The 27,069-nt window shown below is 45.8% G+C and overlaps 1 protein-coding gene across 1 annotated transcript in view; it reads left to right on the top strand.

The window, feature by feature from the left end:
• Positions 1-6,458: 6,458 nt before the first annotated feature.
• NR5A1 (nuclear receptor subfamily 5 group A member 1) overlaps positions 6,459-27,069 on the top strand; it is a 65,658-nt gene continuing 45,047 nt past the window's right edge. Inside the window, 3 exon segments of the mRNA XM_070758845.1 lie at positions 6,459-6,540; positions 14,955-15,263; positions 21,319-21,436. Of these exon segments, the coding sequence (XP_070614946.1) occupies positions 21,335-21,436 (102 nt within the window). The 5' untranslated portion in view covers positions 6,459-6,540; positions 14,955-15,263; positions 21,319-21,334.

Below are 27,069 nucleotides of genomic sequence, written 5' to 3'. Positions count from 1 at the left end.
TTGGGGTTTTGGTGGACAGCTCAATGAAGACAAAACATTTGCCAGGCCAATCCTAGAATGCAGCTCACCTGTATGGAACCCACGTTTCATATCTGACACCAACACAATTGGGAGAGTCCAGAAATATTTCACAAGAAGAGTCCTCCACTCCTCCTCTCGCAACAAAATACCTTACTCCGCCAGACTTGTAATTCTTCGATTAGACAACTTACAATTCTGTCGTCTCCGTTCCAACTTAACTATAGTTCATAAAAGCATATACTAAAATGTCCTACCTGTTAGTGACTATTTCACCTTCAACCGCAACAAGAAGATTCAACCTGGAAATAAGGAGGAACTTTCTGACAGTGAGAACAATCAACCCATGGAACAGAAGTTTGTTTGTTTGTTTGTTTGTTTGTTTGTTTATTGATTGATTCGATTCGATTTGATTTGATTTGATTTGTATGAAGCCCCTCTCCGCAGACTCAGGGTGGCTTACAACAGCAATAAAACAGCATATAATAATAACCCAATACTAAAACAGTTAAAACCCCTTACAAAACCAAACATACGTACAGACATACCATGCATAAAATTGTAAAGGCCTAGGGGAAAGAGTATCTCAATTTCCCCATGCCTGGAGGCAGAGGTGGGTTTTAAGCAGCTTACGAAAGGCAAGGAGGGTGGGGCCAATTCTAATATCTGCGGGGAGTTGGTTCCAGAGGGCCGGGGCCGCCATAGAGAAGGCTCTTCCCCTGGGTCCTGCCAAGCGACCAAGTTGCCTTCAGAAGTTGTGGGAGCTTCATCACTGGAGGCTTTCGAGAAGAGACTGGACTGCCATCGGTCAGAAATGGTGTAAGGACTCTTGCTTGGGCAGGGGGTTGGACTAGATGATCTACAAGCTCCCGTCCAACTCTTGTTATTCTTGTTGTGTTATTTAGTTGAAGTGGTTCCACATAATGGGGGCCCCCACACATCCATCAAAGAGCCGGGGTGGCACAGTGGTTAGAATGAAGTAATGCTAGCTGTAGTTCAGCGGTTCAAATCTCACCACCGGCTCAAGGTCGACTCAGCCTTCCATCCTTCTGAGGTGGGTCAAATGAGGACCCAGATTGTTGGGGGAGAAAGGCTGATTCTGTAAACTGCTTACAGAAGGCTGGAAAAGCACCATGAAGCAGTATATAAGTCCTCCCTCCTTCCTTCCTTCCCCCCTTCCTTCCTTCATTGTGATTAGAATGCAGGATTGCAGGTTAACTCTGCCCACTGCCATCAGTTTGATCTTGACTGGCTCAAGATTACCTCAGCCTTCCGTCCTTCTGAAGTGGGTCAAATGAGGACCCAGATTGTTGGGGGCAAGACTGATTCTGTAAACTGCTTAGAGAAGGCTGTAAACACACTAGGAAGCAGTGTATAAGTCCAAAGGCTGGAAAAGCACCATGAATCAGTTTATAAGTCCTCCCTCCCTCCCTCCCACCTTCTTTCCTTCCTTCCCTCCTCCCTTCCTTCCCTCCTCCCTCCCTCCCCTTCCTTCCTTCCTTCCCTCCTCCCTCCCTTCCTTCCCTCCTCCCTTCCTTCCTTCCCTCCTCCCTTCCTTCCCTCCTCCCTCCCTCCCTTCCCTCCTCCCTCCCTTCCTTCCCTCCTCCCTCCCTTCCCTCCTCCCTCCCTCCCTTCTCCCTTCCTTCCTTCCTTCCTTCCTTCCCTCCTCCCTTCCTTGGTGGGTCAAATGAAGACCCAGATTGTTGGGGGCAAGAAGCTGATTCTGTAAACCACTTAGAGGGCTATAAACGCACTAGAAGCGGTATATAAGTCCAAATGCTATTGCTATTCCTTCCTTCCTCCCTTCCTCGATGGGTCAAATGAAGACCCAGATTGTTGTGGGCAAGGCTGATTCTGTAAAAAGCTTAGAGAGGGCTGTAAATGCACTATGAAGCGGTATATAGGTCCAAATGCTATTGCTGTTCCTTCCCTCCCTCCCTCCCTCCTTCCTTCCTTCCTTCCTTCCTTCCTTCCCTCCTCCCTTCCTTGGTGGGTCAAATGAAGACCCAGATTGTTGGGGCAAGAGGCTGATTCTGTAAACCACTTAGAGAGGGCTGTAAACGCACTAGGAAGTGGTATATAAGTCCAAATGCTATTGCTCTTGCTATCTTGAGATTCCTTGGCTTTCAAAGAGAATCTATCGGTAACGTCGGCTAAGCCTCCCTGACCCTTTGTAGAGTCTGTGGGCTTTCCCCCCTATGGTCCCCCCTCAAAGAACAACATAAAGCCCCATGTAGGGTCTCCAGAACACCCCCAGTCCAATCCACAGCACCTCTTGCCCTACGTCCCTCTTCCTGTCCACCTACGTAGAGCTAAGGTGAAACTAAACCAGCCAATTGAGAGCCAAAATAAGGCATTGCTGCCTTCTCCAACCACAAATGGCACCTGAAGGATCTCTTCCCACTTGGTGGTCCTGAGGGTGGAGCCCCCAAAAGATCTTGTCCGCAACCTGGAATTAAGGAGAAAATTCCTGACGGTGAGGACAATTAACCAGTGGAACAGCTTGCCACCACAAATCGTGGACGCTCCATCACTGGAGGTTTTTAAAAGAGACTTACATAGTCGCTTACCTGAAATAGTATAGGTCAGTGGTGGTGAACCTATGGCATGGGTGCCACAGGTCGCACGTGGAGCCATATCTGCTGGCACACGAGCCCTTGCCTTAGCTCAGCTCCAACGTGCATGTGTGTGCCGGCCAGCTGATTTTTGGCTCGCACAGAGGCTCTGGGAGAGCGTTTTTGGCTTCCAGAGAGCCTCCGGAGGGATGGGGGGAGAGTGTTTTTAGCCTCCCCCAACTCCCAGGAAGCCTTTGGAGCCTGGAGAGGGCGAAACACGAGCCTCCTGGGCCCACCAGAAGTTGGGAAACGGTCCGTTTTTGACCTCCAGAGGGGTGGGGGAAGCTATTTTCATCCTTCCCAGGCATTGAATTATGGGTGTGGGCTCTTGCGCATACGCGATAGCATGCGTACACACTCCTTCGGCAGACGAGGAAAGAAAGATTTACCGTCACTGGTATAGGTTCTCCTGCTTGAGCCAGGGGCTGGACTAGAAGACCTCCAAGGTCCCTTCCAGCTCATTCGGTCAGAACGATCAACCAGTGGAACAACCTACCAGCGGAGGTTGTGAACTCCAATACTCTGGATATTTTTAAGAGAAAATTGGACTGCCATTTGGCTGGGATGCTATAGGGTTCCTGCTTAGGCAGGGGGTTGGACTTGATGACCCGCATGGTCCCTTCCAACTCTAACAATAAATAAATAAAAATAGATAAATTCCATTCTATGCAAAACTTGAAGACCCAGCTTCTGAGTTGACTCTATGGCCCCGTATCTCCAGCTTGTCTCCTTCAGGGAAAAATAGGGGGGTGTTCATGGCAAGATGACCCCCCCAGCCTTCATTTCCCATCACCACAGAGGCTCTCCAACGTTTTTATTTTATTTATTTATTTTGTCCAATCCACAATGAGGGTTTTAGTGGATATATATATATATATACACACACAGTAAAATACACGATGAAGGTTATAGGAGATACTCATAGTAAAATATATCTAAGAAAGAATAGAAAAGAAGATATAGTAATAGAACATATCAATGAAAGAATAGAAGAAGAGATATAGGAATAGAAGAAAGGTATAGGAGATATAGGAGAGCAATAGGACAGGGGACGGAAGGCACTCTAGTGCACTTGTACTCGCCCCTTACTGACCTCTTAGGAATCTGGATAGGTCAACCGTAGATAATCTAAGGGTAAAGTGTTGGGGGTTTGGGGATGACACTATGGAGTCCGGTAATGAGTTCCACCCTTCGACAACTCGGTTACTGAAGTCATATTTTTTACGGTCAAGTTTGAAGCGGTTAATATTAAGTTTGAATCTGTTGTGTGCTCTTGTGTTGTTGTGGTTGAAGCCGAAGTAGTCGCCGACAGGCAGGACGTTGCAGCATATGATCTTGTGGGCAATACTTAGATCTTGTTTAAGGCGTCTTAGTTCTAGGCTTTCTAGGCCCAGGATTGAAAGTCTAGTCTCGTAGGGTATTCTGTTTCGAGTGGAGGAGTGAAGGGCTCTTCTGCTGAAGTATATTTTGGTGAAGCCCAAGGGGGTAGAATGCCCAAACTTGGCAAGGATGTGTGCCCTGCTCCCCGCCTCCCATACACACCAGAAGGAGACTCCAGTTGTTGTTTTAAAAAAAATAATTTTTATTGGGTTTTTATACATTAAAAAAAACATAAAAACAAGACACAAACACAACGTTTAGACAAACGTCAACAACAATACAAATACAAATCCAACTATTTTTTGCTAAGTTAACATCCAATTAATTTCTTCTTATCCATAAGTTATAAAAATATTTATCTGTACCTATATTCTAGTACAGTGACTTTCAACCTTTTTTGAGCCGTGGCACATTTTTTACATTTACGAAACCCTGGGGCACATTGAGCGGGGGGGGGGGGGGGGGGCGCTAAAAAAAAGTTTGGACAAAAAATTATCTCTCTCTTCCTCCCTTTCGCATTATTTCTCCCTCCCTCTTTCTCTCCCTCTTTCTTTCTCTCTCTCTCTCCACCCCTCTTTCTTTCTCTTCCTTCCTTCCTCTCTTTTTTGCTCTCTCTCTCCCTCCCTACCTCCCTCTATGTCTTTCTCTCTCTCCTTCCCTCCCTGTTTCTCTCTCTTGCTTTCTTTCTCTCTCGCTCTCTCTTGCTTTCTTTTTCTTGTTCTCTTTCTCTCTCTCTTGCTTTCTTTCTCTCTCTCTCGTTCTCTTTCTCTCTTGCTTTCTCTCTCTCTTTCTTTCTTTCTCTTCCCTTTCTTTCTCTCTCTGAACTTCGCGGCACACCTGACCATGTCTCGCGGCACACTAGTGTGCCACGGCACACTGGTTGAAAAAACACTGTTCTAGTATCATACATGTTTTAATCATAAACCCATTTTCCTTTTTTCTGTCCATTTCTACCACATTATCCAGGTGTTATAGTAATCCGAATCTTTTCTATCATTTATGGCCATTGTTGTTGTTGTTGTTGTTGTTGTTGTTATTATTATTATTTATTAGATTTGTATGCCACCCCTCTCCGCAGACTCGGGGTGGCTCACAACAGTTAGCTGGTCCATCTCTGCACAATCGTATATTTTCTTAATTATTTCTCTACCTTCAGGTATTTTTGAATCATTCCATCTTTGTGCATATATCCAGTTGTTTTAAAATAGCCGGCCCCATTTATAGCCTGGCCCAAGGAAGTGCCACTCGACTTAGGAGCCATTCCTGCTCTCGGCTGAGCGGCTGAAGCCTTCGAAGCCACCCAGCCAAGGCCTTGAAACCTTCCTGAGCTTTATGATTTATTTCTTGTGTCATTGGCACCATCTCGGAACATCTGGCATTTGGCTGATAATTACCGCTGATGCAGCCGGAAGCCCTCTCTCTCCCCCCCACCGCTCTTTCGCTCTCTCTGTTTGTTTCTCTCTCTCTCTCTCTCTTTGTGTCTCTGTTTCTCTCTGTTTCTCTCTCTCTTTCTCTCTATACATATTTCTGTCTCTCTCTGTGTCTGTTTTCTCCTCTCTCTCTTTGTCTGTTTCTGCCTGTTTTTCTCTCTGTTTCTCTGTCTCTGTTTCTCTCTCTGTGTATTTCTATGTCTCTATCTGTTTTTTCTGTTTTTGTGTGTGTCTCTCTCTGTCTCTCTCTTTCTCTGTCTCTCTCTGTGTCTCTGCTTCTTTTTCTCTCTGTATTTCTATGTCTCTATCTCTCTGTTTTTTCTGTTTTTGTGTGTGTCTGTTTCTCTGTTTTTCTCTCTTTCTCTCTTTCTTTCCCTGTTTCTCACTTTGTATCTGTTTCTCTCTATATACAGTGCATATATATGTTTCTCTCTGTTTCTCTTTTTGTTTCTCTCTGTTGCTCTGTTTTTTCTCTGTGTGTTTCTCTCTCTCTGTCTCTCTCTATGTGTGTCTCTGTTTCTCTGTATTTTTCTCCTTCTGTTTCTGTGTGTGTCTGTTTCTCTCTCTCTCTGTTTCTCTCTCTCTCTGTTTCTCTCTGTGTGTTACTTTCTCAGTTTTTTCTCAGTGTTTCTCTCTTTCTCAGTTTTTTCTGTGTTTTTCTCTCTCTCTCTCTCTCTCTGTCTCTGTTTCTCTCTATATATTTCTGTTTCTCTGTCTCTCTTTTTGTTTCTCTCTGTTTCTCTCTGCGTTTCTGTGTGTTTCCCTCTTTTTCTGTCTCTCTCTGTGTCTCTGTTTCTTTGTTTCTCTCTCTCTGTTTCTTTGTTTCTCTGTCTCTCTGTGTGTCTCTGTTTCTCTCTGTGTGTGTTTATCTGTCTCTGTCTCTCTGCCCCATGCTGCTTGCTGCTTTCAGGCCTAGGAGAAGGAGCCCCCCCCCAGCACTCTGCAGACCCTCAAAGGCCATCCTCCCTCACTAAGTGAGGCGAGCTCCCACCCTCCGTTTCTCCACCTCGCAGGCCAAATGACGTCTACCCTTGCAGGCCCGGTTTCCCAAACTCTGCCCCCAACGCAACATTTAGGAGTTGAGGAGAGCTGTCAAGGTTGGAGCCCCTTTAGGGGGGAGAATGTGTGTGTGTGTGTTTTGAGTTGGTGGCTGTCTGCAGGAAAGTCGGAGGGCAGCTTGGGGGCAGCAGAGGGGCAGGAAAAGCCCTCTTTGCAGAAGGCCACCATCTTGACTCGTCCTGGTTGCTTAGCAACCAGTCCATGTTCCTTGGCTGGTGGGGAGGCCTGTGGTATTGTCTGGCTTGGCTGGACGCCCTAGAGGGGGAAATTGAAGTTCTCCCTTTGCTGGCAACCTCCACAGACCTCCCTGCTAGAGATCCTGCCCTGCCCCCCCCCCCACCTCTTCTAGCTTTCTTCATGAGATCCTCCCGTGATCCTCCATCTGCCCCCACCCTTTTATTTATTTAATTTTGTCCAATACACAATAATACACAATGAAGGCAGTAGAGGACACCTTCAAGGGGAAAAAGAAAAGAAAATTAGAGAAGGAATAGGAGAGTATAGGATAAGATAAATCAAGGAGAGAATAGGAGATAAAGGGATAGAAGAGAAGATATATGGGATATAGGAGAGACTATAGGACAGGGGTCGGAAGGCACTCTTGTGCGCTTATGCACGCCCCTTACTGACCTCTTAGGGATCTGGAGAGGTCAATTGTGGACAGTCTAAGGGTAAAATGTTGGGGGTTAGGGGATGACACTACGGAGTCCAGTAATGAGTTCCACGCTTCAACAACTCGATTACTAAAGTCATATTTTTTACAGTCAAGTTTGGAGCGGTTAATATTGAGCTTGAATCTGTTATGTGCTCTTGTGTTGCTGTGGTTGAAGCTGAAGTAGTTGTTGACAGGCAGGACGTTGCAGAATATGATCTTGTGGGCAATACTTAGATCTTGTTTAAGGCGTCTTAGTTCTAGGCTTTTTAGGCCCAGGATTGTAAGTCTATTTTCGTAGGGTATTCTGTTTCGAGTGGAGGAGTGAAGGGCTCTTCTGGTGAAGTATATTTTGGTGAAGCCCAAAGGGGTAGAATGCCCAAACTTGGCAAGGATGTGCCTTGCTCCCCCCTCCCCATACACACCAGAAGGAGACTGCAGTTGTTTTTTTAAAAAAATAATTTTTAACAACTCTATTACTTAAGTCGTATATTTTAGTCAAGTTTGGAGCGGTTAATATTGAGCTTGAATCTGTTATGTGCTCTTGTGTTGTTGTGGTTGAAGCTGAAGTAGTCGTTGACAGGCAGGACGTTGCAACATATGATCCCCATCGCCCGTCTGCTCCAAACTTCTTCTGCCCAGGGAGGAAATAGATGGAGCCCAATGTATTTCCTCCCACTCCATCCTTTGGGCATTTGGGGTGGGTGGGTTCCCTTTTGCAGCAGGGGAGGGGTTTCACCACTTTGGCAGAGCTCCTTGGGGTGGGGTGCAGCTTTTTTTCTGCTCCCCTCCCTCCTTTGCAACAACTCCAACCCACAATGATGGACCCCCATCTCGTCCAGTTTGACGAGGTTGCCGAGTTTTCACTCCCAACAGCACCCAAAAAAATAGAAGCCGAGCTTCTCCCAGATGTTCACTGACTTCCCCTTCTCCACAGCCGATTGGCCATCCATAGGCATTCTTCTCAGGAAACTGGCCAATGAGAGAAAGGGTGGGAGAAAAGGTGGGTGGGAGGGAGAGAAACAGAGAAAGAGAGAAACAGAGACAGAGAGAAGAGAGAGGGAGGAGGGAAGGAAATGGAGGGAGGGAAAGAAGAGAGAGAGAGAAACAGAGAGAGAGGGAGAGAGAAATATCAAAAGAAACAGAGAGAAACAGAAAGAGAGAAAAAGAAAGGGAGGGAGGGAAGTAAACAGAGAGGGGGAGGGAGGGAAAGAGAGAGAGAAAGAGAGGAACAGAGAGTAAGAAACAGAGAGGGGATGGGGGGAAATAGAGAAAAAGAGGAAGAGAAAAAGAGGGAGGGAGGGAAAGAAACAGGTGGAGGAAGGGGAAGAGAGAAAGAAAGAAACAAAGAGAAAGAAAGAGAAAGAAAGAGAAAGAAAGAAAGAAAGGAGGGACAGAGAAACAGAAACACAGCGAAAAACAGAAAACAGAGAGGAGAGAGAAAGAGAAAGAAAGAAACAGCGAAACAGGGAGTGAGGGAAAGAAAGAAAGAAAGAAAGAGAGAAACAGTGAAAAGCAGAGAAAGAGGGAGGGAGTGAAAGAGAGACAGAGAGGGAAGGAGGGAAAGAGAGAGACAGAAACAAAGAGAAAAGAAAACAGAAAGAGGAGGGAGGGAGAAAGAAAGAAAAAGAAAAATGGAGGGAGGGAAGGAAGGGAGGAAGGAAGGAGGAAGGAAAAGAAAGAGATAAACAGAAAAACAGAAAGAAAGAAAGAAAGAAAGAGAGTGAGTGAGTGAGTGAGCAAAAGAGACAGGGAGGGAAAGAGAGAGACAAAGAAACAGAAACACAGAAAAACAAAACAGAGAGAAAGTGAAAGAGAAAGAAAGAAAGAAAAACAGGGAGGGGGAGAAGGAAAGAAAGAAAAGAGAGAAACAGTGGTGGTATTGGAATTAGGATTTCCATTGCTAAGCGAGATGGTTGGTCTGTTTTTTGCAACCTCTCTTTGCCAGGATTGTTTTAAGAGAGGGAGAAAAAAAGGGAGGAGGGAGGAAGGAAAGAAGGAAAGAAGGGAGGGAGGAAGGAATGAAGGAAGGAGGGAGAGAGGGAGGGAATTAAGGAAGGAAGGAGGAAGGAAGGAAAGAAGGATGGAACAGAGGGAGCAAAGGAAGAAGGAAGGAAGGAAAGGAGGGAAGGAGGAAGAGAGGGTGGGAGGAAGGAAGGAAGGAAGGAAGGACAAAGTTGGAAGGGGACCTTGGTGGTCTTCTAGAGCCCCCTCCCAAGCAGGAGAACCTCTACCATCCCAGACAAGTGACTGCCCAGTCTCCTCTTTAAAACCTCCATTGATGGAGCACCTACGATTAATACGTGCTGGTTGCTAAGCACCTGGATTTTGATCATGTGACCCTGGGAGCGGGAATGGTGCCGTGGTCATAACTACGAGGACCAGTCATAAGTCACTTTCCCCCTCCCCATCCAAGTACCATTGTAACTTTGGTCACCACACAAAGGATTCCGAGTTGAGAGCTACTTGTTGTCAGTCTCTCCTCTTCCGATTGTCCATTTTTGCGCCTCCTTCATCTAAGGATGTCTCTTTAGGAAGATGACGAATTAAAAATGAGAGGTGATAGAAAAAGAGGTGAAAACAGACGTTTTACCAGATGAAAGAGAAATACGGTGAGCTGAGAACTCATTCCAAATGAGATTGCATGTCTTTTTTTCCCCATCAATGTCTTTTTTGTAGTGTGGGGACCAAAATTGGATGCAGTACTCCAGGTGTGATCTGATCAAGGCTTTATAAAGTCGCATTATCAATCTTAGATTGTTGGCTTAGTTTTAATTCATTGGATTTAGCTGTTGCATTCTGTTATTTCTTTTTTATATGTTGTAAGTCACCCCGAATGCTCGGAGAAGGGCGGCATAAATAAATAAATGAGTGAGTGAGTGAGTGAGTAAGTAAGTAAGTAAGTAAGTAAGTAAGTAAGTAAGTAAGTAAGTAAGTAAGTAAGTAAGTAAGTAAGTGGCGAGCATAAGTGCACTAGTGTGCCTTCCATCCCCTGTCCAATTGTCTCTCCTATATTCTTTTCTTCCATTCATATATCCTTTCCTCTATTCTTCATTGACGTATTCTATTCTCATATCTTTTCTTCTATCCTTTCCCTGATATTTACTACTACATGTTTTTATTCTCTTTAACTTTCAATTTGTATTGGAGTAAATAAACAAACAAATGAATAAATAAATTAAATGAATAATTAAAATAAAGTAAAATTAAATGAAATTAAATGAATAAATAAAATAAAGTTAAATTAAATTAAATTAAATTAAATTAAATTAAATTAAATTAAATTAAATTAAATTAAATTAAATTAAATTAAATTAAATTAAATTAAATTAAATTAAATTAAATTAAATTAAATTAAATTAAATTAAATTAAATTAAATTAAATTAAATTAAATTAAATTAAATTAAATTAAATTAAATTAAATTAAATTAAATTAAACAAATGTACCTCCCTAGTTCTGGATTGTACCCCTCTATTTATGCAGCTCAAGACTCTGTTGGCCTTTTTGGCTGCCGCTGCACACTGCTGGCTCATATTGAGTCTGTTGTCCACCCAAACTCCGAGATCCCTCTCGTAATCGCTGCTATTGAGTGTGGTTTCACCTAGTTTGCATACGTAGTTTTGATTCTTCTTACCTAGGTGTAGGATTTTACTTTTCTACATGTTGAATTTCATTTTGTTGGTCTTGGGCCCAGTGTTCAAGTCTGTCGATGTCCCTCTAGATTCTGAGTCCATCCTTTGGGGTATTTGCCACTCCCGATGGCTTGGTAGCATCTGCAAATTTGGTTAGTTCTCCTGCTATTCCTTCATCTAGGCCCATGATGACGAATCTATGGCACGCGTGCCATTGCCCTAGCTCAGTTCCAGCGCGCATGTCCGTGCCCACCAGCTGATTTTTGGCTCCCATGGAGGCTCTGGGAGGGCAATTAGCCGGAGTGGTGCAGCAGGTAGAGTGCTATACTGCAGGCCACTGAAGCTGACTATAGATCTGTAGGTCAGCGGTTCAAATCTCATCACCGGCTCAAGGTTGACTCAGCCTTCCATCCTTCCGAGGTGGGTCAAATGAGGACCCGGATTGTGGGGGCAATAGGCTGGCTCTGTTGAAAAGTGCTATTGCTAACATGTTGTAAGCCGTCCTGAGTCTAAGGAGAAGGGCAGCAAAAAATTCGAATACATTTCATCCTGGAGGTGTGTGTAATATGGTAAATGATTTAGCTTTACTAGATAAATGGTCAAAGCAATGGAAACTAAAGTTTAATGTTTCCAAATGTAAAATAATGCACTTGGGGAAAAGGAATCCTCAATCTGAGTATTGTATTGACAGTTCTGTGTTAGAAAAAACTTCAGAAGAGAAGGATTTAGGGGTAGTGATTTCTGACAGTCTCAAAATGGATGAACAGTGTGGTCGGGCGGTAGGGTAGGAAAAGCAAGTAGGATGCTTGGCTGCATAGCTAGAAGGATAACAAGCAGGAAGAGGGAGATTGTGATCCCGCTATATAGAGCGCTGTTGAGACCACATTTGGAATACTGTGTTCAGTTCTGGAGACCTCACCTACAAAAAGATATTGACAAAATTGAACGGGTCCAAAGACGGGCTACAAGAATGGTGGAAGGTGGAAAACGTACCAGGAAAGACTTAATGAACTCAATCTGTATAGTCTGGAGGACAGAAGGAAAAGGGGGTTAAATAAGGTTCAGGAGGGAAGTGTTTTTAATAGGAAAGTGAACACAAGAACAAGGGGACACAATCTGAAGTTAGTTGGGGGAAAGATCAAAAGCAACGTGAGAAAATATTATTTGACTGAAAGAGTAGTACTGTAGATCCGTGGAACAAACTTCCAGCAGACATGGTAGATAAATCCACAGTAACTGAATTTAAACATGCCTGGGATAAACATATATCCATCCTAAGATAAAATACAGGAAATAGCATAAGGGCAGACTAGATGGATCATGAGGTCTTTTTCTGCTGTCAGTCTTCTATGTTTCTATGTTTTTATCCTCCAGAGGGCCTCCAGGGTGGCAGGTGGAGCATTTTCGCCCTCCCCAAGCTCCAAGAATGATTCTGGAGCCTGAGAAGGGCGAAAAATGGGCTTACTGGGCTTACTGGAAGTCATGAAATGAGGGAGTGGGGGGGGGGGGTCACCCACCCATGTGCAGTGGGGTGGGACAAGTGAGGGGCTTTGAATGATGGGTGTGAGCGCGCATGTGCATGTATGCGCTATTTCAGCACCTGAGGGAAGAAAGGTTCGCTATCACTGATCTAGGTCATTTAATTAGTTAGTTTGTGCTGGAAAGGGACCCTGTGAGTCTTCTAGTCCAACCTCTGGTGGAGGAGACATTATACCATCCCAGTCTCTTGTTGAAGGTCTCCAGTTGGGGTGGGCGTTCACCACCTCCGCAGGCAGGCCATTCCACGGTTGATCGCTCTCACCGTCAGAAAGTTCCTCCTTATTTCCAGGTTGAGTCTCTCCTTGGTCAGCTTCCATCCGTTGCTCCTAGTCTGGCCCTCTAGTGCCCTGGAAAACAGCGTGACCCCCTTGTTGTGTCCAGGGGACAGTTGAGAAATGTGGCCCCGCCCCTTATTCCTGGGCGGGAAAATACACAACCGGGATTGGTTGGCTTAGCCTGGCAGCAGCAGATATAAAAAGCTGCCAGGCACGGCCATCTTGTTGTTGTTGTTCCATCTAGTTACATTGAGGTTGTTGTTACCGTTCTCCAATAAAGCCTGTTAACAATTGCCAGGCCTACTGTATTTCCTGGACAGATTTAATACCCCTCCTCACTGTGGCAGCCTCTCAACTATTTGTACATTGCTATCATGTCGCCCCGGACCTCCTCTTCGCTAGATTATCCATGCTCAGTTCCTGCAACCTTTCCTTGTGGTTTCTAATTTCTTTATCATTCTGGTTGCTCTCTTCTGTACTTTTTCCAGAGTTTCAATGTCTTTCTTGTAGCGCAAAACCCAAAATTGATTGTAGTACTCTAGGTGAGGTCTGACAAGGGCATTATAAAGTGGTATTAGTACCTCTTTAGTTTTAGATTGTTGATGCAGCCCTGGAAAACAGTGTGACCCCCCTCCTCACTGTGGCAGCCTCTCAAGTATTAGTAGACTGCTGTAATAATAATAATAATAATAATAATAATAATAATAATAATAATAATAATAATAATTTATTGGATTTGTATGCCGCCCCTCTCTGCAGACTCGGGGCGGCTAACAACAATAATAAACACAACATGTACAATCCAATAATAAAAACAACTAAAAACCCCTATTATAAAACCAAACATACACACAAACATACCATGCATAACTATCTCAACTCCCCCATGCCTGGTGGTATAAATGAGTTTTGAGTAGTTTACGAAAGACAGGGAGGGTGGGGGCAGTTCTAATCTCCGGGGGGAGTTGGTTCCAGAGGGCTGGGGCTGCCACTGAGAAGGCTCTTTCCCTGGGGCCCGCCAAACAACATTGTTTAGTCGACGGGACCGGGAGAAGGCCAACTCTGTGGGACATTATCAGTCGCTGGGATTCATGCGGTAGCAGGCGGTTCCGGAGGTAATCTGGTCCAATGCCATGTAGGGCTTTAAAGGTCATGACCAACACTTTGAATTGTGACCGGAAACTGATCAGCAGCCAATGCAAGCCATGGAGTGTTGAAGAAACGTGGGCGAATCCTGGAAGCCCTACGATGGCTCTCGCGGCTGCGTTCTGCACGATCTGAAGTTTCCGAACACTTTTCAGAGGTAGCCCCATGTAGAGAGCGTTGCAGTAATTGAACCTCGAGGTGATGAGGGCATGAGTGACTGTGAGCAATGACTCCCTGTCCAAATAGGGCCGCAACTGGTGCACCAGGCGAACCTGGGCAAACGCCCTCCTCGCCACAGCCGAAAGATGATGTTCCAATGTCAGCTGTGGATCGAGGAGGACGCCCAAGTTACGAACCCTCTCTGAGGGGGTCAGTAGTTCCCCCCCCCCAGGGTAATGGACGGACAGATGGAATTGTCCTTGGGAGGCAAGACCCACAGCCACTCTGTCTTGTCTGGGTTGAGTTTGAGTTTGCCATGTAGTTCGGAGCCCAAAACTGAGTGCAGTACTCTAGATGAGGTCTGGTATTAGTACCTCTTTAGTCTTAGATTGTACCCCTCTGTTGATGCAGCTCAAAATTGTGTTGGCTTTTTTAGCCGCCGCTGCACATTGCTGGCTCATATTTAGTTGGCTGTCTACCAAGACTCCCAGATCTCTCTCACAGTCACTTGTGAGTGTGGTTTCGCCCAGTTTGTATGTATCTTTTGAGGGTTTTTTTTTAACCTGGGACAGGATTTTACATTTATGAAGATATGAAAGAGTACTTTAGGATGGAGCCTGTGGTACCCCTTACTTCTCTGCATCGATGGAAGCTTTCATGAAGAGATTGGGCTGCGATTGGTTGTATGGTCTGCTGCTTTGGGCAGGGGGCTGGACTAGATGACCCACAAGGCCCCTTCCGACTCTGTTAATCTAATCTAAGCAGTGAACACCGAAAGTAAAATTGTTCAGGCCAGCAGGACCGCAGCCATAAATCCACCGCCTCCCTCCTTCCCTCAATTTTCTTTTCAAATGCTCTCTGTCCTCCTCCTTCAACCATCTATTCACAAGTTTCCTTCTTGTGTTGCTTTATCTATGGCAAAGGTCCTTTTTATCTCCTCGGCTGCCACATTCTGATGCTGGGTTTATGAACGGTGGTATTTTGTATCTTAATTTTGTTTCTTCTTTTTCTGTTTCCCCCCCCTCCCTTTCTCCCTTCTGTTGCTAGCACCGTCACGTGGCCCTGGAGAAAGCCAATGAAGCAAGAACTTGAAATCTTACCGTGGTCACCATTTGGAGGCGGGGACTGGACCGAAGAGGTCCGGCAAAGCTTGGGGACTGCCAGAAGGAGATCACCCACAGATCCACCTGGCACTTGGGATCCGCCGGCCGGTTGGAGAAGTGGGCTCCATGTGGCTCCATCCGGATTAAGACCCGGAGTCCAAAAACTTTGGCCTCTGGCCACTTTCACTCTTGGAGGACTTCAGCTGGTGGACTCCTAAGCGGAGAGCGAAACTAACTGAGGGCTACTTTCCAAGTAAGTGATTGATAACAGACACTGCCAAGGTCATGGCAACAATTGTACTTTTATCTACTTGGGGCGATAATTCGTGGTCTCCAGTTAAGGATGAGGTGGGACGGGAGCTGCCGGACGGCCCTTGTCCACCAACCTCTCTGCTTTTAGGCCGATGGAAGATCTCGGGGGCCCCCGAATAGGGCTGATGGTTGAACTGGAAAGTAGAATTCTGCATGGTCCTTTTCTGACTGGGTGGAGATGTTGTAGTTCACTTGGATTTGCCAGCCTTTCCTTCCCCAACATCTGGGCTTCCTTCCACCTTCTCCAAGTTACTCGGGAGGGAAACCTCCCCGAAGAAAGGCCCAGATCTTGAGTCGGTTCCCACAGTGGGACCCAAGCGGTTATCAGTCCCGCAACCTTTGCTTTGATACCGGAGAAGGGAGGTTTTGTTTAGAAAGTGGGGAGTGCTCGGCTTGAAGACTCAGAATTTGCATGGCGAGACGCGTGGTAGTAGCGTCTTTCGCTCCCTCGGTTAGATAACACCCACCTTCGCCCCCAAAATATAGACATGGATTCCTGCTCCCCAAATGTGGGCACTTGCGAGCAGATCTTTGTTTGGAGACCTCCATTTTCAGGTGGTCTCCCCGTGGTAGGAATGGGTGAGTCCCAGAGCGTGGTTTTGTTGTGTTTTTCCTTCTTCATTCCATCACAAATTCCAGAGTGAGTCCAAAATGAGAGGAAGCTCCTTTTTTTAAGGCAGGAAAAAAAAGCTATTTTGGTCTTCCAAGGAAGTGGCTTAGAAGTCTGCCTTTGATCTTGGAGAATTCTTAACTCGACATTTGGATAGATTGAAGCCAACTTCGCTTTTCAGAAACTCAGTCTATTCTTTCACTGGTCCGTAGTTCTCCACATCTCTCCATTTCAGAATAACTTACCTCTCACAAGTTAATCTTAACTCTCTGATGCTTCAGGGACCGAATCTTTCTTTTCTCCGATGTCCTGTTTGAACCTTATCTATGCCTTCCAATTGACTCCAGTGTCCGGTCAGTTTCAGCATGACTCGGGCACCCTCTTTCTATTTTGATGTGGGGGTAGCCAAAGAAAGATGGGGGGTGTTGCCTGGGGCCCCTCTTGAATCCCATGCTGCAGGGGATGTCCCTGAAATAGATGGGGCCACTTTTGGTGAGGTCGGGCCCTTCTTGTCTGTTGTTCTAGACCCGGCACATGATACATGACTTTTCACCCCTTCCGCTAAACTGGGCAGGGGTGGGGCCATGGCCCATGAGTTTGACACCCCCTTTTTTAAATGCATATTTTAATTTTTTTTTAAATGAGACAGACATATAAAAACACACAAACATAGAAGAAAAGTACATCCCGATTTTCGTCAGAATCACATATTTTTACATCGAATTGGAAACATTTTTATCTATGTGTAAATACTGTACATTTTACGAAAGAAAAAAGAAATTTAAAGAATGAGAACTGGGCAGAGAATAATAATAATAATAATAATAATAATAATAATAATAATAATAATAATAATAATAATAATATGTATTGTTTTTACTTGTTGTGAGCCGCCCCGAGTTTGCGGAGAGGGGCGGCATATAAATCCAATAAATCTAATCTAATCTAATCTAATCTAATCTAATAATAATAATACTGTAATAATAATGATAATGATAATGATAATGATAATGATAATGATAATGATAATGATAATGATAATGATAATGATAATGATAATGATAATGATAATGATAATGATAATGATAAAAATGATAAAAATGATAAAAATAATAAAAATAATAAAAATAATAATAATAATAATACTGTACTTCAAAAAAGCAAGATAATCTAGTTTCCAATTTTAAGGAAAGACATAAACGTATCTTCATGGTTTATCTTCAGATCTTATAAACCTTTTGCCTTTTTTGACACCCCTGTTCTAACTTTATTTCCCTCTTTGTTATCTGCCACGTTTGTTGAGGGCCACGCCATCTCTTTGACCCAGCTAGGGATGGTTGTCTCCACCTGTGGTTTCCCCCCCCAGATGTTGGAATTGTTGCTCTAAGCCCCCTTCGGATGGATCGCACCTCCGGACAGACCCTTAAACGCAACTCTAAAATGCGCCAGACTTGTGCACCTCTCTCTTCCAGGTTCGGCCTTGCAAGCTTCGGGCCGGCCTTGAGGGAGAACTCTGTGTACGCTCAGGGGCCTTCTGGCTCTCCGGTGCTCCTACGGTTCCACGATTGAGCAGGCCTTCCGTTCCTTTGGCACTGGGCTCCGGTTAGCTACTGGTTGTCTCCTGGCCGCCATTTCGGCTGGCAGGAAGTGCTTCCTCCCCAGAAAGGCTGCAGGAGGAAGACGATGTGAGTGCCCCCTCCCCACACCCGACACGGAGGAAGATGGCAAAGGCGCCTTCACCTGGATGCGGGGGGGGGGGGGAAAGCATCTACGATTGTCAGTTGTGTGTTTGTGTCTGTGTTGTGTGCGTAAATCTAGGGAGTACACACTCCTGCCACCAGGGCAGCCCCTCTCCTGCAGGGGGATCCACTGCCTTGCAAGCAAAGCTCCAAACCACCCAGCCTGCTCCTTGAGACGCTAGATTTCCAAGCGCCCAGATGTGGAGATCTTCCACCAGAGGGCCAAAGGGGTCACGCGGTCGATGTTCTTTTTTTGACCTCTGCAAAGAGGCTGGGTGGGGTGGGGGGTCGGAGAGGAGGAGGAGGAGGAGAGGGGCGGGTGGCAGTGGGCCTGGAGTTGTTATTCGGCTGAGTTTGCTTTCGATTCCACCACAACGCTGGGACGGTTGGTGTGTGAACTGGGTGTGTTTTTCCTCCTGCGTGTCCGAAGGGTTTTGCCTCCGGTGGTGTTAGGTCTCTCTTTGCTGGCTGGAGTGGTGGGGGAGCAGATTGAGGGGTGCAATGGGGGTTGGAGATCCTGTAGTGGTTGTTTTCCACCCCTGGAGCCTTTTGGGAGGAAAAGAAAAATGTTGCACGCCTCACACACACACTCACAGACACAGAAACAGACACAGAGAGAGAGACACACACAGAGATATTCAGACACACACGCAGAAAGAGAGAGAGAGACACAGAAACACACAGACACATACACACACAGAGAGAGACACACAGACACACACATAAAAACACACAGAAACACAGAGACAGAAACACCCAGAGGCAGACACCCAGAGACACCCAGAAACACACACACATAAAAACACACAGAAACACAGAGACATGGACAGACACAGACACACACAGACACACACAAAGAGACACACACAGAGAGACAGACACACACAGAGACATAGAGACACCCAGAAACACCCAGAAACACACAGACAGAAACACACACACACACAGAAACGCAGACACACAGACACCCACCGACCCACTCATCCACAGACACACACACACACACACAGAGAGATACACAGAAACACACAGACACACACAAACAGACACACAGACACACCGATACACAGACACATAAAAATACACAGACACACACATGTGTGTATTTATTTATTTATTTATGAGGGTTTTTTTAATCCTGCCCCAGGCGCCTTACAATCTATGAACAAAGACAGTTGTGCAATCCAATAAAACTAAAACAAACAGTCTAAAAAGCCCCAATTTAATCTAAAAATTAGTCGTATTCAATCCACCCACATCCAGAGGCATCGGCTGTAAATATTAGCGCCTGTCGGCACAAGTGTGTATGTGTGGCTCAGGAGCCTGGGAGCAAAAGTTGTGTAGTTGTTGTCTACCAAAACATGCCTTTTTGCTCAGCAAAGGCCAGAGGAGGGGTTTTTTTTGGGGGGGGAGGGCACATTGATTATGGGATAAGAAGCTTTTGGCGCCCAGAGAGACAAGCAAAGCTTCTAGCCCCGATGGTGGTGCTGGTGGGGGGGGGGGATGAGCGAGGCTGAAGGGGAGAGGGAGGCTGCGGGAGGCACACAGAGCCTTCGGAAACGTTTGGATGACCTCCAGAGGGTCCCTCTCCTTGACTCCAAGGCAGCAGGGAGGAAACAGGGTCCCCTTTGGGCACAAACGAAGGAGCCCCGGAAGGAAGGGACGTGAGATTTCCTGAGCATGAAGGGGTTCCCTCCCCCCCCGGGGTGGGGTGTTTGTCAAGGAAAGGGGGGACACCCCCCCCGCATCTTCCCCCTTACATCAGCAGCAACCCCCCCCCCCCGATTTTCTATAGTACTGGTTTAAACCTTCAACTCGTGATTTTGCATCAGATGTGATAGAATTAATCCAGAATGCCAGAGCCGGTTCTGTGAAGACCCCCCACCCCCCCAGTTTGGTGATTGTGTAACTGTGCATATGCGTCTTTTCTCTCCCCCCTCCATCTCTCTTAGAGTATAGCTTTCTGCCTTCCCTCCCTCCCCCTCCCTCCCTCCCTCCCTCTCCTTCTCAATTAATTCCTTCCTCACTTCCTTCCTCTCCTTCTCAATTAATTCCTTCCTCACTTCCTTCCTCTTCTTCTCAATTAATTCCTTCCTCACTTCCTTCCTTCCTTCCTTCCTTCCCTCCTTCCTTCCCTCCTTCCTTCCTTCTTTCCTTCCTTCCCTCCTTCCCCCCTTCCTCTCCTTCTCAATTAATTCCTTCCTCACTTCCTTCTTCTTCTTCTCAATTAATTCCTTCCTCCCTTCCTTCCTTCCCTCCTTCCTTCCCTCCTTCCTTCCTTCTTTCCTTCCTTCCTTCCTTCCTTCCCCCCTTCCTCTCCTTCTCAATTAATTCCTTCCTCACTTCCTTCCTCTCCTTCTCAATTAATTCCTTCCTCACTTCCTTCCTCTCCTTCTCAATTAATTCCTCCCTCCCTCCCTCCCTTCCTTCAAGCCGAATGACCAGAGCAAAGCTTCAAAAAAAAAAAGAGAAAAGCCTGGTGTGAAGAGCTTGTCCTGCCCTCAGCTCAACCCAGCTCAGCTCAGCTGGGGGCAGATGAACCGCCTCTGCTACCTGCGCCTTGCCCTCCCCTGAGCCAAAGGGGACTACAGTTTCCATCTTGCCCCAACACCCCATGGAGGCAGCTGGTGGAAAGGGGAAAGTGGTCGCCAACTGACAGAAAGCGGTGGCCCCGTGTGTGTGCTTATGTGTGTGAACTTGTTTCTGTGTGTGTTTGTGCCCCCCCGCGCGCGCGTGTGACTGTGTGGTTGTGTTTCCCCCCCCCTCTGGGGCAGAAATCTTCCTTCTCCCGATCTTAACCCCCCCATCCTCCAAAAGCCACAAACTCTTCTGTCCCTCTCTAATTCCAATCCAGATAAACGCTCCAGCTTGGTTGGATCGCACCTCGGAAAATGATTCAATCGACTGTGGGTCCCTCCGCGAAGGGAATCCGCGCGGGGGAGGTGTGTGTGTCTCGGAGCGTCCGCCCCCCCCCGGGGAATGGAGGGGGGAGAAAAAAACCCGAGAGCCCGCAACGGCCTTGTCTTTGCCTCTCTGCGGGGCCGGTTGCCAGCCAGAATGCGCACCCTTCTACCTGGGCTGCCTCTGGAGCCCGCGGTGCGCCCCGTCGGGGCTCCGATACCGGCATGGGGCGGGAGGGGGGCGCAGCAAGGACCCAGCCTTCCCCCCTCCCTCCCTTGGAATTGGGGGCAGGAACAAGAGGGCGATGCCCGTTAGGTGCCTGGTCATCGGGGTGGAGAGAGAAGGGATGGTGGTGTGTATCTTTGAGGGGGGGTTGGACTCTGGCCGAGCCCGCCCCCCCAAGGGGAAGGGGGGGCGTCCAGTGGAGAGCCGAGCCCTCTCAGTGCCCTCCTTCCCGACGGCGGTAGAGGCAGGCGAGGGGTGGGGGGGTTCCCGTGCGTTCCCCGCCCGCACGAGAACGCTTGGCGAAGGCGCATCGGCGCGCACGTCCCCCCCGCCGGCGGCTTTATAAAGTCAGCGCCGCCTGTGTCCCCCCCCCCAAATCTCTCGGCCACCTCTCGTCGGGGCACCCGCGGCTCCTTCCTTCCTTCCTTCCCTCCCTCTCCCTCTCTTCCCCCCCTTCCCCCCCTGCTCCCCGGGGAAGGTTTCCCCACCGTTTTTTTCTCTCTCCTTTCCTCCCCCCGCAGGCGCGCCTCAAAGGTGATGGATTATTCGTACGACGAAGATTTGGACGAGCTGTGCCCCGTTTGCGGGGATAAAGTCTCCGGCTACCACTACGGGCTGCTGACCTGCGAAAGTTGCAAGGTGGGTGGCGTGTTGTTTTTTTTTGGGGGGGGGGGGCGAGGCGGCGTGATTTGGGGCGCGGGGCGCGCAAGAGGAAAGGGGGACCCTTCTCCGAGCAGCGCATCCCGGAGGGCTCGCGGGGAAGCAGACTTAAGACCCCCGCAGGCCCCTCCAGCATCCCCGGAGGGGTGGGGGGTAGAAGCGCGGCCCCGCCGCCGTCGGAATTATCATAATGAAGTTGCCGACGAAATCGGGGAGGAGGGTCGCCCAGGATCCGGCGGCGCCGCGCCCCGCAGCAGACCCGCCTTCCGGGGATCTGGCGGCTCCTCCGCTCCGGGACGCCGGAGGGGTAAGACGGTTTTAGCGGGTGGGGTGTCTCCGGTCAGCGGAGAGGAGAAAAGGGGGGTTTCGGCAAGGCGAGGAAAGCCCCGGATCCCTGCCGCAGCTCCGGATCCATTTGCGTCCCAGATCTGGTGAGGTTTTCCTTCTTTGACGGCAAGGAATAATAATTATAATCCTCATCATCATAATTAATATTGATAATTGTTTTTCGGTGGTGCGGACTTCGGGATATATATATATATATACACACACACACACACACACACACATATATACTAGATATATCTACAGTACTAAATAGATCTATACTAGTCTGCCTTTTCTTTATCAGCTAAATGTGTTACATATATATCTTTATTTCTTTATCAGTTCTTTGCAAGTTTGGAATATATGTGTGTGTGTTGTATATATATGTATCACATATTTTTGCTGATTTTTCAAAATTAAGGGAGACTAGGATAGCACTATTATGTGTACATACATACGTACATGCATATACATATACATATACATATATATATATACATATACATATGTAATAATAATAATAATAATTTATTAGACTTGTATGCATATATATATATATATATATACATATATGTGTATGCATGTGTATATAATGTGTATATATTCATATATATATATATATATATATATATATATATATGTCTATTTATTTATGTATGTATATATGTATGTATGTACATATTTATTTATTTATTTATTTATTTATTTAACTATGCCGCCCTTCTCGAAGCGACTCACTCAGGGCGGCATACAGCATAATGAAAATCATATGTATAAGAAATCTAATTAATGTTAAAAAGAATTATTTGTATATATATATATATATATATATATGTATGTATGTATGTATGTATGTATGTATGTATGTATGTGTATATGTATATGTAATATTTATATGTACTGTATATGTATATGTAATATCCATATGTATATATATATAAACGATAGATATTACGATCTCTGGAACGTTTAAATTCTTAAAAATATACTAAGCTTTTCTATATTATATATGATTTTGTCGCTTTGGCGATTCCAATTCTTGGAAGGAGGCAAAGCGGTTGCAGCCCTGAGCAGCCAAAAAAAAAAAATCCTCCAATCTCGGTAGGTTTTTAAAAATAAAACAACAGAGGTTTTAACTGCTGGGTCGAAGCAAAGTCCGCGCGATCTCGCCTCTGTATGGAATTATTGCCCCCGATTTGACTTGATTTGATTTTATTTTACGTCGCCTTAGGATTCATTTAATGGCGATCCTGGCCATCCTTCGCCGCTCCAGCCCAGAACCTGTAGATTCGGTTCAGAATTCCGTTTAGTTGACTCCGAATTGGGCGAAGGCGGTTTAGCGTCCAAACGAATTCCGGCTCTTCTCTTTGGGTATTTTATTTTTATTTTTTTAATTTTTTGAACCGGGCGTCGATCCCTCCACGCATCCTTCCGCGGGGGAAAAAATACTCCATCGCTTTGGAGGCCCAGGTATTAAATAGATAAGTTTTTCCCTCCCGGATTCGGCATCACTCCGGCCTTCTTTCCTTGACGCCGGCCTCTGCTTGGTCCCAGAAAGATTTCTTGGGAAGATCCGAGAAAGCTGAAAGTCGAGTTAAAAGTCGAACCGTTGAAAAAGAATCCGAAGAGGTGAAGGGGGAAAAATAGGAGAGAGAGAGAGAGAGAGAAATGAAAGAGAGAAAATAAGAGAGAGAGAGAATGAGAGAGAAAGAGTGAGTGAGTAAGAGAATAAGAATGAGATAACGAAAATGAGAGAGAGAGAGAAAGAGAGAATGAGATGATGAGATAATGAGAGAGAATTAGAATGAGAGAACGAGAACGAACGAGCGAATGAGAGAGAATGACAGAGATAACAAGAATGAGAGAGAATTAGAGAGAAAGAGAATGAGAATGAGAGAGAACAAGAATGAGAGAGAATGAGAGGGAGAGAAAGAGAGAAATGAGGGAGAAAGAGAAAGAGAGAGAATAAGAGAGAGAGAATTAAAATGAGAGGTAACGAGAATGAGAGAAAGAAAGAAAGAAAAGAAAGAGAAAATAGGAAAGAGGATGAGAGAGAGAATGAGAGGGAGGGAGAGAGAGAGAATGGGAGAGAATTGCGGGGAGAGAGATAACAAGAATGAGAGAGAATGAGAGAGAAAGAGAGAATGGGAGAGAATGAGAGAGAGAGAGATAACAAGAATGAGAGAGAGAGAGGATGCAGGAGAGAAAGAGAGAGAGATAACAAGAATTCGAAAGCGAATGAGAGAGAGAATGAGAGAATGAGAATGAGAGAGAACAAGAATGAGAGAGAATGAGAGGGAGAGAAAGAGAGAAATGAGGGAGAAAGAGAAAGAAAGAGAGAGAATAAGAGAGAGAGAATTAGAATGAGAGGTAACGAGAATGAGAGAAAGAAAGAAAGAAAAGAAAGATAAAATAAGAAAGAGGATGAGAGAGAGAATGAGAGGGAGAGAGAGAGAATGGGAGAGAATTGGGGAAAGAGAGAGATAACAAGAATGAGAGAATGAGAGAGAAAGAGAGAATGAGAGAATGAGAGAGAGAGAGAGAGAGAATGAGAGAATGAGAGAATGAGAGAGAAAGAGAGAATGAGAGAGAGAGATAACAAGAATGAGAGAGAGAGAATGCAGGAGAGAAAGAGAGAGAGATAACAAGAATTAGAAAGAGAATGAGAGAGAGAATGAAAGAGAGAAAGAGATTTGGGAAGAAACCAAGGGAGAATCTCTTAGAATCAAAACTCCTCCGGGTTTTCATCGGCAGCTGGAACGGAACGGCATGCCAAGAACGCGGAAGAGACGGTGCCAATTTTTCTCTTTAAAAAAATATTTTGGAAGGGGGGGGGCAATTAAACCTCTCGAGTTTGATTTCACCCCCCACCCCCACCGCAGGGAGGGAAATTGCCTCTCCCCCCCCCTCGCTTGGCATTTCCACCCCCCTCTAAATATTTTGAGATGGGAAATTAAAAAAGAGCGAAATGACGCCTTGGTTTCAAGAAACGAAAGCGAGTCGAAGGTGGGCAGCCGGCCCCTTTGGGGGGGCTCCCGCAGCCCCCCCTCGTCCCCACCCGCCTGGTCCCTCGGAGGGTCGCGGGGAGCGCGGGGGAGGGGGCTCATTTGGCTTCTTTCATGGGGGAGGGGGAGAGGAATTTTGATTTGGAGATTCAAGGGGGCGAACGCGTAAAAAACACTTTCCCTTTTCTAGTTTAATCCAGATCTCGCGGGGCGGTGTTTTTTTCCCATCGAATTGATTTTTTTTCGGGCTGGGGGGGGGGGAGGAGAAATGCCTACGTCCTTCTCTCAAGCCACATTCCCAAACGACCCCCCTTTTTAAACAAGACCACGACTATCCCATTAAAACGCCGCCTCCAAGTCCAAAGGACCCCTAGATTTTAAAACGAAGGTGGACTTAAGAAATACTGTAGCTTATTCTTTTTTCCTCTGGGTATTTTTCGGTGGGTTTGGGGGGGAACATGACAGAGGGTGGATTCTCCAGTCCCAAGGGGCGTGAAAATGGTCGGGAGACCTTTCCTCTTGGAAGTGAAGGGTGGGCGAGGGAAAGGAGGGAGAAAGAACGAGAGTTTAATATTATTTTTTTTGCGGCGCGCATGGAATCCAGAGGCGGGTCGTATTAAAATAGGAATCCCCGTGTTTATAGCATCGATCCGTCCATTTATTATTCACGCGTGGAAGCTCCTTTCGAGTCCCGTTTCAAGAAAGGGACCCTCGTGTCGATAACTATTCACATTATTCCAAATAAGGGTAATGATGAACAAACCATTAGTTTCTTTTCGTTATTATCATCGCCTCCAGCTCCACTGTTCCTTCCGGCTTAAGTCTTGAGGATTTTTTAAAAATAGAGTTTATTAATTTTTCATTTTTTAAAAAGAACAAAATCACAATAAGTACAGTATGGAGTTCTGCACCGATACACCATTGCATATTTCTTTTTTCAGCTTCATTACATTTTATAAACTCATATTATTATAGTTTGAAGGATTAAGCCCATTTCACGGATGAATGTTGAGGCCAGAGGTGGGGAGAATGAAAGGCAGGGAGCGGCGACCTTCGTCCCCCCCCCCCCCAATTTCATGGGATGGGGGTGTGTCTTTGTTTAGCTACTTTTTCCAGGTGGAACCTACCTCGCCAGGCTGGGGGGGGGGCGTTTGAGGATAACAGAAAGAGCCTAAGTCAGACTGGCGCTAAAGGATTTTTTAAAAAATGCCCTTTGTTAAATTATGCGAATGTGAAGCTAGTTATCTTGAGGACTTATCCAAAAATTGGGAGATACAGTACTTTTTAATTTATTTTTTAAAAGCCAAAGTAGACAGTTTTATGGTTTTGTCCCAGGAAGAATTGTATCTAGAGGCGCACCGGCCCCGGTGGTTGTATTCGCAGGCCAGCAAACTTTCTAAGATAGAGGGATGGATGGATGGATGGATGGATGGATGGATGGATGATAGATAGATAGATAGATAAATTGATGATAGATAAAGAGATAGATAGATAGAGATATGATAGATAGGGTAGATAGTTAAATGGATGGATGGATAGTTAAATGGATGGATGGATGGATGGATAGATGATAGATAATTGATAGATAGATAGATGGATGGATGGATGGATGGATGATAGATAAATGATAGATAGATAGATAAATGATTGATAGATAGATAATAGATAGATAGATAGATAGATAGATAGATAGATAGATGGGTGGGTGGGTGGGTGGGTGGGTGGGTTGGGTGGATGGGTGGATGGATGGATGGATGAATGAATGATAGATAAATGATAGATAGACAGACAGACAGACAGATGATAAAGAGGTAGAGAGAAAGATGATAGATAGGGTAGATAGATGGACGGGTGGATAGATGATAGAGAGATAAATGATAGATAGAGATGATAGATAGATAGGTGTAGAGATAGATGTGTGTGTGTGTGTGTGTTTGTGTAACATTTTTGCTGATAATGAAAAGGAAGGGAAACTAGATCTATTTCAAGCTATTTGGCTCTCATCAGCTAGCCCTACCCTTACCAGCATTTGAACTTTCATTCAAACTTATAAAATTTAAATTTTATATGACGTTCACACATGAATATTTTAATTTTTTTATGACATTCATTCGAATACAAGATTAGCGTAAAACAAATGACGCCCACCTTGGGGCTTGGGGGGGGGGGATGTTGTTTGGGCGAGTTAATTGGGGGTTAAGTGAATTCCCCAGCAGATGGAATTGGGATGCAGCCCCCCCCCTCTGGACTCAGAGCTGAGGGACACTTGCCCGTTGGCCC

This window comes from Erythrolamprus reginae, chromosome 8, assembly GCF_031021105.1.
Source record: "Erythrolamprus reginae isolate rEryReg1 chromosome 8, rEryReg1.hap1, whole genome shotgun sequence".
In the NCBI taxonomy this organism is placed as follows: Eukaryota; Metazoa; Chordata; class Lepidosauria; order Squamata; family Dipsadidae; genus Erythrolamprus; species Erythrolamprus reginae.
This window is presented reverse-complemented; position numbering and strand designations above follow the sequence as displayed.